General features: G+C 43.1%; 1 protein-coding gene across 2 annotated transcripts; it reads left to right on the top strand.

Annotated features, from left to right (window-relative positions):
* Window positions 1-370: 370 nt before the first annotated feature.
* MAPRE1 (microtubule associated protein RP/EB family member 1) lies at window positions 371-11,039 on the top strand. 2 transcript variants are annotated; one of them, XM_069801349.1, is made up of 7 exons: window positions 371-520; window positions 1,360-1,483; window positions 4,245-4,390; window positions 5,736-5,940; window positions 6,327-6,436; window positions 7,135-7,287; window positions 7,715-11,039. In XM_069801349.1, exons 2-7 carry the CDS (start codon window positions 1,363-1,365, stop codon window positions 7,769-7,771), a joined length of 792 nt encoding a protein of 263 aa, XP_069657450.1. In that variant the 5' UTR covers window positions 371-520; window positions 1,360-1,362; the 3' UTR covers window positions 7,772-11,039. The 2 variants fall into 2 exon arrangements, with proteins under 2 accessions (XP_069657450.1, XP_009917057.1); XM_009918755.2 differs by lacking the exon at window positions 371-520 and adding an exon at window positions 899-1,098.
* Window positions 11,040-11,742: the final 703 nt, after the last annotated feature.

The following is an 11,742-nucleotide window of genomic DNA, read 5'->3' as shown; positions in this document are numbered from 1 at the left end:
AGAAGGGGGTTCCACAGAGGGACGAGTCGCCCGGGAGATGAGCCGGGCTGCCCCTGGAGGTGACAGGCCCGGCACAGCGGCCCCGGGGGAAACCGGTACGGCTGACACCACGGTAGCCGGGCCGGGCCCGGCTGTGGCGGGGGGACGGCGGGGGCCGGGCCCGGTGCGGCCTGAGGCGGCCCCGTCGCGTCGTCGGGCCCGAGCCCTGAGAGACGCCGCCGGCACGCGGGATGCCACGCATGTGGGCGGGGCTAGCGGCGCCGCCAATCGCAGGCGAGGCCCGCCGGGCGGGGTGGGCGGAGCCGCGCCGTAGCAACGCGGCGGGTTTCCCCCCGCCCCCTAGCAACCGCCCGCCGCCTCCCGCCCGCCCCAAGGCCCGAGCCGACGAGCGGCGCTCGCTGCCGCCGCGACGTTGCGTCGGCGTGACGCAAGCGCGTAGCAGTGCGGCGGGTGACGCGGTCCCCGGGCAGGCGGGCGGGGCCGGTTTGAACGCGGAGGAGACGGGGCGAGAGCGGGGCAGGTAACGGGCCGGGCCGCGGCGCCGAGGCGGCGGCGGGGCCGCGGGCGGGCGGGGTAGGCGGGCTCGGCGCTCGGGGAGCGGCCGGGCTGGGCCGGGCCGGGCGGGGCGGGCCGGCGCCCGGCGGGCTGTGAGGAGACCGGCGTGAGGCCTGCAGGGCCGGGCCGGGCCTGCCCTGCCCCGGGCGCGCCCCTCCGCGGGCGCGGGGTGCCGCGGGGCCCCGGCGGGAGGCGGCGGAGGAGCGGAGCGGGGAGGAAGGGGAAGGCGGCGGCGGCGGTGGTCGGCGGCGGGGGAGGGGGCCGTGGGCCGTGCCCCGCCCGCGGCGGGGGCGTGCGGCGCGGCCGGCCCTGCCCGTCGGCAGCTGCACCGGAGCTCTGCGGCCGGGCAGCGAGAGCGGCGGCGGCGGCGGCTCCGCTTTGTGCCGGCGGGGCTGGGCGGGGACCGCCCGCCCGCTGGTATTTCTCCCTGGAGAGAGATACCGTGGTCGACCAGGAAGTATTTCGGCCGTGCTGGGTTGTTGGCGTGGATGAGAGGGACGAAAAACTTGCCGCAGCCGTGATTCCTTTCATCAGAGTGTCCGTGTGAGTGCCTTGGTGTTAATTTTTCTTCAAAAAGCACGAACCCGTGTCCTTTACAGTTGTGATGAAGTAAGGTCCTCCCAGCTGTTAGCAGCAGACAGCTTCATCGCGTTTCCTGTGCATCATGTTGTGCTCGGCTGTTGTGTCTTGAAGGCTCAGGAGGAAGGGCCTCGGCTGCAGCCTAGGGAGCGTGCCTTAACACAAGCGATGAACACGTGTGGTGTTAACATTCGTGGTGCTTACACCTTTGGTTCTGTCTTTCAGAAAATGGCAGTTAATGTGTATTCTACTTCAGTGACCAGCGATAACTTGAGTCGACATGACATGCTCGCATGGATCAATGAGTCTCTGCAGCTGACCCTGACAAAGATCGAACAGCTGTGCTCAGGTAAGGGGGCTCAGCGTGAGGGGAATTCCAAATCTGATGTGCACCCTAGTTCTGCAGAGGTATGGCTGCACCCTGTGAACCGTCCGTGCTGGCCTTCTATAGCCCTGCTGTTGGCTTAATTCCTGGTATGAACAGATTCGTGGTCAGTGTTACGATCTGGTTATGGCTAGAGGTTTATTGAAATGGTTGTTAATAGTGTAAGCACAATGAAAAGGCATATTCTTCTGACTCACTGCAGCATAGATGCAATAAGAAGGAATGGGGGTTAATGTGAAAAAAAGACTCTTAGGAGAGTGTGTTTTCCAATGAGGGGATTAAGCATTTAGTCTTGATGGATAGAGTAAGTCTTACAAGCATAATAAGTACCATAAACAAATGTGATTTCTTATGGAAGAAAGCTATGAGGAGATTTGGGAGGTTGGGCAGAAGGAGCGGTGTGAGGAAGGCGTACTGGTGACTCTTGGGTTCACCTTTGGGACTTTACAACTCCTTATGGTAAAAGAGTGTGTCAGCCTGTGTCACCCTGGCTTGCTCTGGCTTGGGCTGACTTCAGCACAGCTGAATCTTGGGTAGAGTTGTAGGCAGAAAAGGGGAAGTGATTGTGGTACCGAAATGGAGTCAAGTGTCATCACAGGGAGGAGTGTGTGTGTGTGGGAGGAGGCTTGTAGGAACGAATAGAAGATAATAGTCTATGGAGTAAGAGCTGAAAAAAACCCAAGGCTAAAAATGCAGCCTAGGTAAAAGATGGTGATTTGGATAACTGCAACAGGCAGGTGAAAGGGACTTGGTGAAAAGTGGAAGCACAGCTTGTACAGTGAGTTTGAGATAAGGTGTTGCTCACAGAATGAGAGATGTGGAAAACGGAGGTGGAATAAAAGCAGGAGTAAACTTAAAATAAGTTTGGGACTGTGAATATAGCCAGTGGCTGAGTCCATGGAAGAAACATTCACGAAGATTACAGAGAAGCAGGGGACTTACAGTAGACATCTGACAGGTATTCTTAGTGGCTTTTGTCTAGTGAGATGGTGGAGAAAAACTGTAAGGGTGAAGGAACTAAAGATCTACAACCACAGAAGTAAGGGAAATGGTAAGCATTGTGTGCTTTCAGATAGGCAGGTTAAAAAAACCTGTCGTGTGCAGCGTTGATTTATATGGCTGAGAAGTTTGCTTAGAATTGGTATGAATCTTGAATGCTGCGAGAGCTCTGTCTTGAGAAGTGAGGATAATGAATGCTGGCTCTGCAGAATTTCAGCTCACCTGTTTTCAGGAAAAGACTGAGAGCTGTTGATGTGGCATGCGCTGAGTAATGTCCCTTTCCCGTGTCTGCAAAAATGCTTCATGCCTCTGCAGGTATGGAAGTGGCTTTCACTGTCTGTCATAGTCATGTGAAAACAGGAGTTTCCAAGCTTGCTTTGTTACCTTTGGCAAGGACAGTAGTGACAGCAGCAATTTGAGGTTGCATAAATGCACAAAAGATGACCTTTGGCTTATGCTATGATCTCTCTTTCTCCTTTTTTTTTTTTTTTTTTTTGCACTTATCCCTTAGACTACCATTACTTAGCAAAACCCTGATTTCTGGCAAGTCATCTGTTTTTGAGTTGGGCATTGGAATTCTTCAGCAAGTGAACTGAAAGACAGTGAATATCAAATGGCAAGAATTTTTTTTTTTTATTTGCACCAGTGGATGAGCAGTAGTCATCTAGTAGCAGGTGAAAGTGGGTGCCCCAAAAGACCTGCAGAGTATCTTGATAGAAAGTGAACAACATAGGACTTTGTTACCTGTGGCTGAGATGAAGAGACTAGTTTAGGGCAACACCATGGTGTATTACTTCTTGGCCTTTAGGTAGCTCACAAAAGCTTGTCACGTAGCTGTTTGGTGTTTTAGGTTAAGGTTCCCATTCCTCTCTGTGTGCGCTTAATTCATTGATATTGGTGGGGGGAATAATGCTCGGAATGTTGCGCTTGTATTTTCAGTGGCACACAGTTGCATATCATCACTGCAGAGTGAGGATATAGTTTAAAAATATCTTTTTTTTAATTGGGTGTGTATATTCTACAAAAGCTAGGGGTTTTTTTGAGGTGATTGCTCTTTGTGGCTGAACTGAATCCCTGTTTTGCTGTTATTACAGTAAGAGCTGAATTGAAGGACATGAAGGATTTAAAATTAATAGAAAGAAGCACTAAATTATTTCAGTTCTTTGATTAAGGCTTGATTTAAATATAATCCAGCTTAATTTGACCTCTTACCTTTGAGGGCACCTTGATTGTGTATAGGTTCTGTTTGTAGTAAGTAAATGTATCACTATTTTAATAATGATTAAATATAATTTTTAGAATAATTATTTTTCTAGTTAAGTTCTATTAATGTTGATAAGAGGAGATTACATGTCTGTTAAACACATGTAACATCTCAGATCTGCACTGATATCCATGAAGAAAGGAAAATCAAATTACTCATTGGATTTTTTCTTTTCTCTTGGACCCGTGGAGGCAGGATTGCTCTTCTCTGTAAGAGCTCAAGTCATGAGACCAAAAGTTTGGTTCTGCAGCTCACTTAAGCTTATTTGTGGCCATGCTGCACCAATAAAGGACACTGAAGGTTCTTGTTTTCTTGCTTTTGTTGCCTTTAAGGGATTGTGTACCTGAGGAATGAGTCACTTTGCTGAATGAATAGTTTGCTGACCTGACTGAAAAGTTACTTACGTAGGCTTGTGAGTTGACTTGTTTCATCATAGGATTTGTATTCTTTTTCTTTTGGCAGGTGCTGCATACTGTCAGTTTATGGATATGCTCTTCCCAGGTTCTGTAGCGCTCAAGAAAGTGAAGTTTCAGGCAAAATTGGAACATGAGTACATTCAGAACTTCAAGGTTCTACAAGCAGGTTTTAAACGAATGGGTGTTGACAAAGTAAGCTGGGTTGTAACTGATTCTTTGTGCTCTTAGTATCAAAGTAGATGGAATGTACTTTCAAATTTAGAGCTGGAAAAATCTGGGAACAGTTTGCTTCTGGTTTTATAAATCTTAAAGCTTTTGATTTTGGTTTGCATTGGGGTCCTCATTTGATTTAGGAGACTATCTGCTTTACTCCAGCTAGGGTTAGGTTTCCAGTCTTAATGATGAGATGAATTTTTTCCATTTTAGTTCTGTGCAACTTATGTAGCACAGACTAATATTGAAATTTCTGAGCTAAGGTTTATGTGAGTTTCCTGTTTGAACCATCTTTGTACCAGGTATGTTCCTATAACCTACTGGTTTGATAGTCCTAAGGATTTCAAATTCCTCTTTACAAGCATATAGAAGTCATTTGGGTTGGAAGAGACCTTTAAGAGGCTCATCGAGTCCAACCGTTAACCTAGCACTGCCAAGTCCACCACAAAACCATGTCCCTAAGTGCCACATTGACATGTCTTTTGAATACCTCCAGGTATTAGAATATGTAATTTTAAGCTAGTGAAAATGAGATCCATGAAAAAAACTTTTTCAGATCGAATGATAGTTATGCTTGTGGAAGGGTGATTTATCTAGGTAATAGTTACTGACAGCATGTTTGGTGTGATGCAGAACATTTCTGTGTTAAAGCTCTTACTATCTTTAAGAAGGCTTCTCATTCTGTGTTGGCTAGCGGCTTCAACACACACTTAATCGGATCGGTCTTCTGCTTGGGGGAAGTAGCTTATGCAGTATGTCCAGAACTGGACAGCCAGTCATGCTTTCAAATATTGAATGACCACATTTGGTAATGGCTCCCGGCCCCTCCCAGGTCATGGACTCTCAGCTTGTGGCCTACAGACAAGACTTCACAATTTGCTGCATCTTCTTAATAATCTTCAGCTATACTCCTCATTCCAGAGAAACTGAAATTGCAATCTACTAAAAAGGTGATGTTCAGATCTTGTAGCAGTTCTGTGTGCTAGCAGTCTATGAGATTGGTCAGCAGTTCAGATTCATGAAAGCTAGCACTGGATGAGCCTTTTTACAGAAAGAAGTTTTGTGTAGCAGAAACCTTGCTGCAGAATTATTTAAAATTACAGCGAAGGCATGATTTGTTTTTAATTCCAATTATTAGAAAAAAATCCTACTATTTCACATAGAGTTATGTTCAAGGAAGATTTTATCTAGACCAGACAAAGAATTACATTTGCATATCTTCTGAGTGCACTAATTTTAAAACTTTATATATAAAGAGAGAGGGAGGTTCTTTACCCTTAATATGAGTTTGACTTTATTTTTTTTTTTTCTCCCCTCCCTCCAGATAATTCCTGTGGACAAACTAGTGAAAGGAAAATTTCAGGACAACTTTGAATTTGTTCAATGGTTCAAAAAATTTTTTGATGCAAACTATGATGGGAAGGAGTATGATCCTGTTGCTGCTCGACAAGGCCAAGAGACAGTAGCACCAAACCTTGTTGCTCCAGTTGTGAACAAACCCAAGAAATCTCTCAGTTCTAGCAGTGCAGGTAGAGAAAATAATTAAAAGATTATCTAGATCATAAAAAATTCTGGGGAAAATAAGACTGGTTGCTATTTAAAATCAGTGTATGAAATTATAGTATTTTGCATCTTGTTTCAGAGATGCTAGGCTTCAAACACTGAGTCATCCTGTAGTACCCAGTTATCTGGGAGCTACAGAAAGAACAATCTTCTCTAAAAGAGAAAATGGCAAGGATTGGTGCCAACACATGCCAAAAAAAAAAAAAAAAAAGACATGTCACATGGAGTCAAGAAGAAGGAAGGAGCATATCTTCAAACTCTTACATGCCTAAGCATGTTTGGAAGGGGGTTAGTACCTTTATAGGAGGAAGAAAATGTTCTGAGAGGAACTAATACTGAATTAATCTTGCAGCCCCCCAGAGGCCCATTGTTACACAGAGGACCGCAGCAACTCCAAAAACTGGTAGTGGAATGGTCAAAAAGGCTGCAGGAGATGATGAATCAGCAGGATTGATTGAGCAGGTGTGTTGACCAAAATGGCCCTGTGTACTGACCTCTGCTTTATAGATTTATGTGCAGATTTTTTTTTTTTTTTAATAGCATGAAATGGCTGGGTCAGGCAGATGGAAGAAAATGATCTGAATCTAGTAAGCTCATTTAAAATCACTTAATCGGAAGCTTTCATTATAATAGTCTTGCTCTCCTGATAGGAGCGAAACCCCTTCTGCAGTACATGAGTACCCAGACATTTAAACCTAGTATGTGCCATATCACACATAGCATTGTTTTTAAGTATTTCCACAGCTGTGTTTCAGCTATCACAGCATTCCAACTGAGCTATGAGCAGCTGCTACTTCACTGAAATACTGAATGTAATACAACTAAAACTGTCATCAGTGTGAGAGTTGTCTTGCAAGAATGTGTTAGCAAAGAAAACTGCAGGCGGTTAGTGTTTTACCTATTTCATGTAATAAGCCTTTAGAATTTCCAAGTGGTATTGCATGTGTTGGACTGGGTGTTTGTTGTGACAATAATATCACAATTTGAGAAATAGACCTTTTCCTCCTCTCACAGTCCCCCTTCCCTGCCCCCATCTTGGTTACTTCTGAAGTGCTTTGCTTATTAACAGCCTTCTGAGAACTTTGGGGACCCTGCCTTTTGAATAGATAATACTGAATTCTGTTTTTGGTGGATATATTATTATTGATGCCCTTTGGCAGATCAATGTATTGAAACTTACTGTTGAAGATCTGGAGAAGGAGAGAGACTTCTACTTTGGCAAATTGAGGAACATTGAATTGATCTGCCAGGAGAATGAAGGGGAGAATGATCCAGTGTTGCAGAGGATTGTGGAAATTCTTTATGCCACAGATGTAAGTAGTCTGGTATAAATTCTATTGCATAGTTCCTCCCTCCCCTTGTAACTGGAAGCTGGTTTGCTTTCCAGGGCTCCCTCTCTTTCTACTTGGTTGGTTTTTGGTGGTTTTTTTTGTTTGGTTGGTTGTTTTTTTTTTTTTCTCTCCCCCCTTTAGGTTTATGGTCTAGCTTTTTCCTGTAGTAAAGAAACAGATAACATAATTATAGTCAGGAAACAAACAAGGTTAGCCTTTAATGAAGAGTATGTAACAAATAGATCAAAGATGAAGAAAATAACTCCTCTGGTAATATATCTTGACACTGTAAATGGTGACTTAAGGGTATCTATCCTAAGTAAAAAGAAAAAAACCCAAACATACAGAGTAGCCAGGAACTGGTTTGACATCAGATTTTCATTAAAGCACTTGTTTTATTCCCCTTCAGGAAGGCTTTGTGATACCTGACGAAGGAGCACCGCAGGAGGAACAAGAAGAGTATTAACAGACCACATACTGTACCAGCAGAGCAGCAACATCAGAATTCTTTGCCCCAGATCATGTGCTTAACTGTAAAATACTCCACTTTATTCTTAGAGGACTCACTGGTTTCTTTTCATAAGCAAAAAAGTACCTCTTCTTAAAGTGCACTTTGCGGAAGTTTCACTTTTTACAGTGGGTTTGAGTTAGGAGCTCTTTCTCACTTTGTAGCAGAGCAGTATTCACATCTAGGTGGTATATTTAGGGAGCAAGAGGCTGAATATTTGGAACTTGTTGCAGAATGGTTTGCTGGTAAAACACTGGTTTGTGGGAAGACTCTTTTTGTATCTAAGGTGGTGTGTAGTAGAGAAATTAAAGACTCTGACTCACAGAAAGATTGAGTTAATGTGAAATTGCAGCACAGAAATTATAATAAAATGCCTTAAGAGTATTTAAAATATGCTTCCATATGCCAAATTGAAGTAATGTGACAGGAGATTTTATGTGCTTCATATTGGGGTAGACGTTTGTTTAACTCCATTCACTGCTGTCTGAGAGGCCTTGCATGGCAATCTCACTTTGTCAGCAAGTGCTCAAAAGGGGCTATTAAAACAAAACTCCATTCCTATGTAAAGCTGCTTACTAAGTGATTAGTTCTCGATGAAATAGGCCTTAACGTTGCCTGTCACAAGATTAGAGGGAGTATGAACAGCTGAGACACATAAATTACCTTGAAGAGTGCTAAAGCCTTTTTCTATGGCATTGTGGCTAATGATTTTGCCAAAATGTACTGTGTTTTCTGTAAGAAAAACAAAACAACAAAAAAAGCAAAGGGCATCCAGTCTTACTGCCTAAAATGTTCTTCAGAAGTAATTTTCCTTCCTGGCTCTTGTTTCTATTTGTCCTGTTTCTTTTTATTTTTGTTGGTATACTTTTTGGTCTCTCACTTGTTCTTTTCTCTTTCCCATCCCAAGGAATGCTGATCAAATCCAACAGTTGTAACAGGACTTGCACTGTGCAACTATCTTAGAATGGAAGTGAATCGAGCACATGAGGATGATAATTTTTCTGTCTCTTTTTTCCATTTTTTTCCCCCTTTTAAACCAGGCCATATCTAATAATAATACTTGCCAGTTCAGTAGTCTTCTGGGGTAAAAACTAAAAGATGCTGGCTAACAGAGCTAATGTTATTGCAGAAAATACAGTACTGAGACTAACTTAAATATTAATATTTAAAGTACTTTCCTTAACTGTCCTTTTTTGCTATCATGCCCCTCATTACTGTTGTGTTTGGCAAGATCCTGCAAGACTTCTGATCCCCCTTCACTACTGAGATTGATCAGTCCTGTTGTGCTTGTATTCATTTGTTTCTGGTGGTAGCTTGTCCTAAAATGTGTGTAGGAGAGCATTTTATGGTAATTGTTGTGTAGTGCATGAATCTTTGTGAAATTCAGAGAAAAACCCAAATTCAGTGAATGCCAAAAATGCAAGTATCTAGCCATTGTTTAAAATTGCAGTGGTGCTATTTCTCTTGTGGCCTTTTAGACTTTTGTTGCCCTAAAACTCCATTTTACTGAGAAACCATATTTGACTTGGATTTTTCTTGACAGGGTTTTTCTATTTTAAGCAGTTTCTAAATAAAGTTCTGTATTTCAAGAGTGTCATGTCTACTGGAGTCTCATGCTTTCAGGTATGATTAGGCAAAGCTGAAGTTCGTGATAGTTTTCATGATGAAGCTTGCAGGACCTGGAATATCAGCTTTCATTCTCCAGTCCTAGCTATAGTCATTGCTAACTTGAGTAGCAGTAATATTGAAACTTTCCTTGGAGTGTGCTGGGGGAAACCATTGCTTGAGTTTTGGTTTGTTTGGTTTTTTTTATATTTTTTTTCCCCCCCTCCTACAAGTGGATGAAATGTGAGTGTATTGTTGGTTTCCCCCTTCTAAGGGTGTGAAAATGGGACTGTGTATCAGGAATGCTGTCACATGACTTTAAGTGTGTTTAAAGTGTTTTAAAACTGAAAGCGCTGGTTATTAGTTATAAACAAATGTTAACTGCATCTGTCACCAGTCTCTATGGACAGATCGACTGTAAACTTAGTTGATTTGTTTCATCTGAAGTGTGTTTCGTAGAAGAGCTTAAATGTTACTGTCACAGATGTGTGCACAGACCAGCATCTTCGGAGAAGTACTTATGTGACATATCTAACCTTGAAATTGGAAGTGTTCCCTGCAGGGCTTCTCTAACATGCTGGAGAATGCACTCCCTGCCCCCGAAGTGCTCTATGGATGCCTTATTCTAAAGAATAGGCATTGCTGGCATTGCCTACTGTATTTCAAAACTGGTGTTGGACTACAGAAGTGCAGACATAGAACGGGGGTTTTGATGCACATAAAATCTTCTTTACCATTACTTACTTGCTTTGAGGTCGGAAGCATATATTTTCGACTCTAAATATTCCGTTATTCCAGCAACTCAAAGCAAAAGATGGCAATAGCATGTGGCTGAATTTGAAGAGGACTTCTTGCACATCTGCTCTTTGCCGTCCAGTGGCACACTGGGACCTGATTGCTTCAAGTCTCTTTTTAACAGGATTGAACGTGTGGAACTGTGAAGCACCCAAGTCATCAGATGGGTTACGTTAGGTTGATTTTGATCTCTGCTAGCAAAGCAAGTAAATATCCTTTTATGCTAAGAGAATGATGAGTCAGAAATACCGCTAGTGCGCCTTGTGAGACTGTTGAGTGTGTGGACCTATTGGACGTGCATTATAAAACTAAATTGAAACTGCAGTCTTGCAAGTCAAATGCTGCTAAGATTTCCAATTGCTTATGTCACTTCTTTGCTACCAAGATGAGTTATAAATAGAATGAGGACAAACTCATGTAGTCAACTTATGACTACATTATAGGTATCTTGGCATAATCTGTTTTTTAATGTCCTTTTTGAGAAGAAAATAACAACAATAAGCCCAACTCAAACCCATAGACTTAACATAGCTACTCTGTTACACTGGTACAGTATATGCTGTTAAATATTAAATGCTCACCTGCCAGAACAATTCTGATAGCATCCAATCTTTCTTAGTATCTTAGTTCTATCAGATGTTTGAAAAATGAACAGAATGGAAGAAGCAAAAGCTCACATCTCCTTTCTGTACCAACATGTCTTACTTGCAGGTGGACTTGTGATGTTTTTTTAACTTTTATTGTTCAATTTTTTAAAAAATTCCTGGTTTGCAATGACAATTCTTACTGTAACTGTTAAAAGCCTTCAAATAAAGGCCAAAAACTTACTTGCTGTTGTATCATATCACTATTTAATGTGGCTGCTTGAGCACTCAGTCATCTTGTTGTCTGTCTAGTTGAATGTCCATCCACAGGAATGTGTGTGTCCTTTGGGAGTGGGAGTGTTTATTTCTCAGAACATCCTTCCAAGGATAAGGCTGGAATCTACTTCTCACAAGAGAAAGATATTTTTTGCAAGTTGGTGTGTAAACCTAATAAGGACTGTACTGTAGATTTCAAGATAGCCCGGTACTACGTAGACCATGCCTCTCAATTTCTATACTAGTGCAAGAAATAGAGGGGATAATGATAATAATGTGGACCTAACATATGGGCTGTTACTGAAGGGGCTGCAAATGACCTGGGTTACTGGCAGAGAAAAAGGAATGTGCATTGAGGTACCTGCACTTTGTTAGCAGGACAGCTGAAGAATTTACTGATCTTTTAATGCAGAGAAAGCAAGGAGAGATGAAGTCATTGCAGATCCACTTCTGGAATATGAAATTGCAAGCAGTTTGGATGAGAGCATGCAATACTGTAGCTGATGATGGTTAGAATGCAGGGAGCAAAAATGCAAACTGGTTTTCCTGAAAGGAGGCCTGAATAAACTCTGTGGTAAGTAAGATCTCCTGGGATGAGATTTTGTGTCTGTGACTGTCAGTTTCCTCACAGAAATTGTGTTTCAATAGTTAATGGGCCTTGAATCAGAG

Source organism: Haliaeetus albicilla, chromosome 2, assembly GCF_947461875.1.
Source record: "Haliaeetus albicilla chromosome 2, bHalAlb1.1, whole genome shotgun sequence".
In the NCBI taxonomy this organism is placed as follows: Eukaryota; Metazoa; Chordata; class Aves; order Accipitriformes; family Accipitridae; genus Haliaeetus; species Haliaeetus albicilla.
The sequence above is the reverse complement of the archived record's forward strand: the minus strand, read 5'-3'. Positions and strand labels throughout refer to the sequence as shown.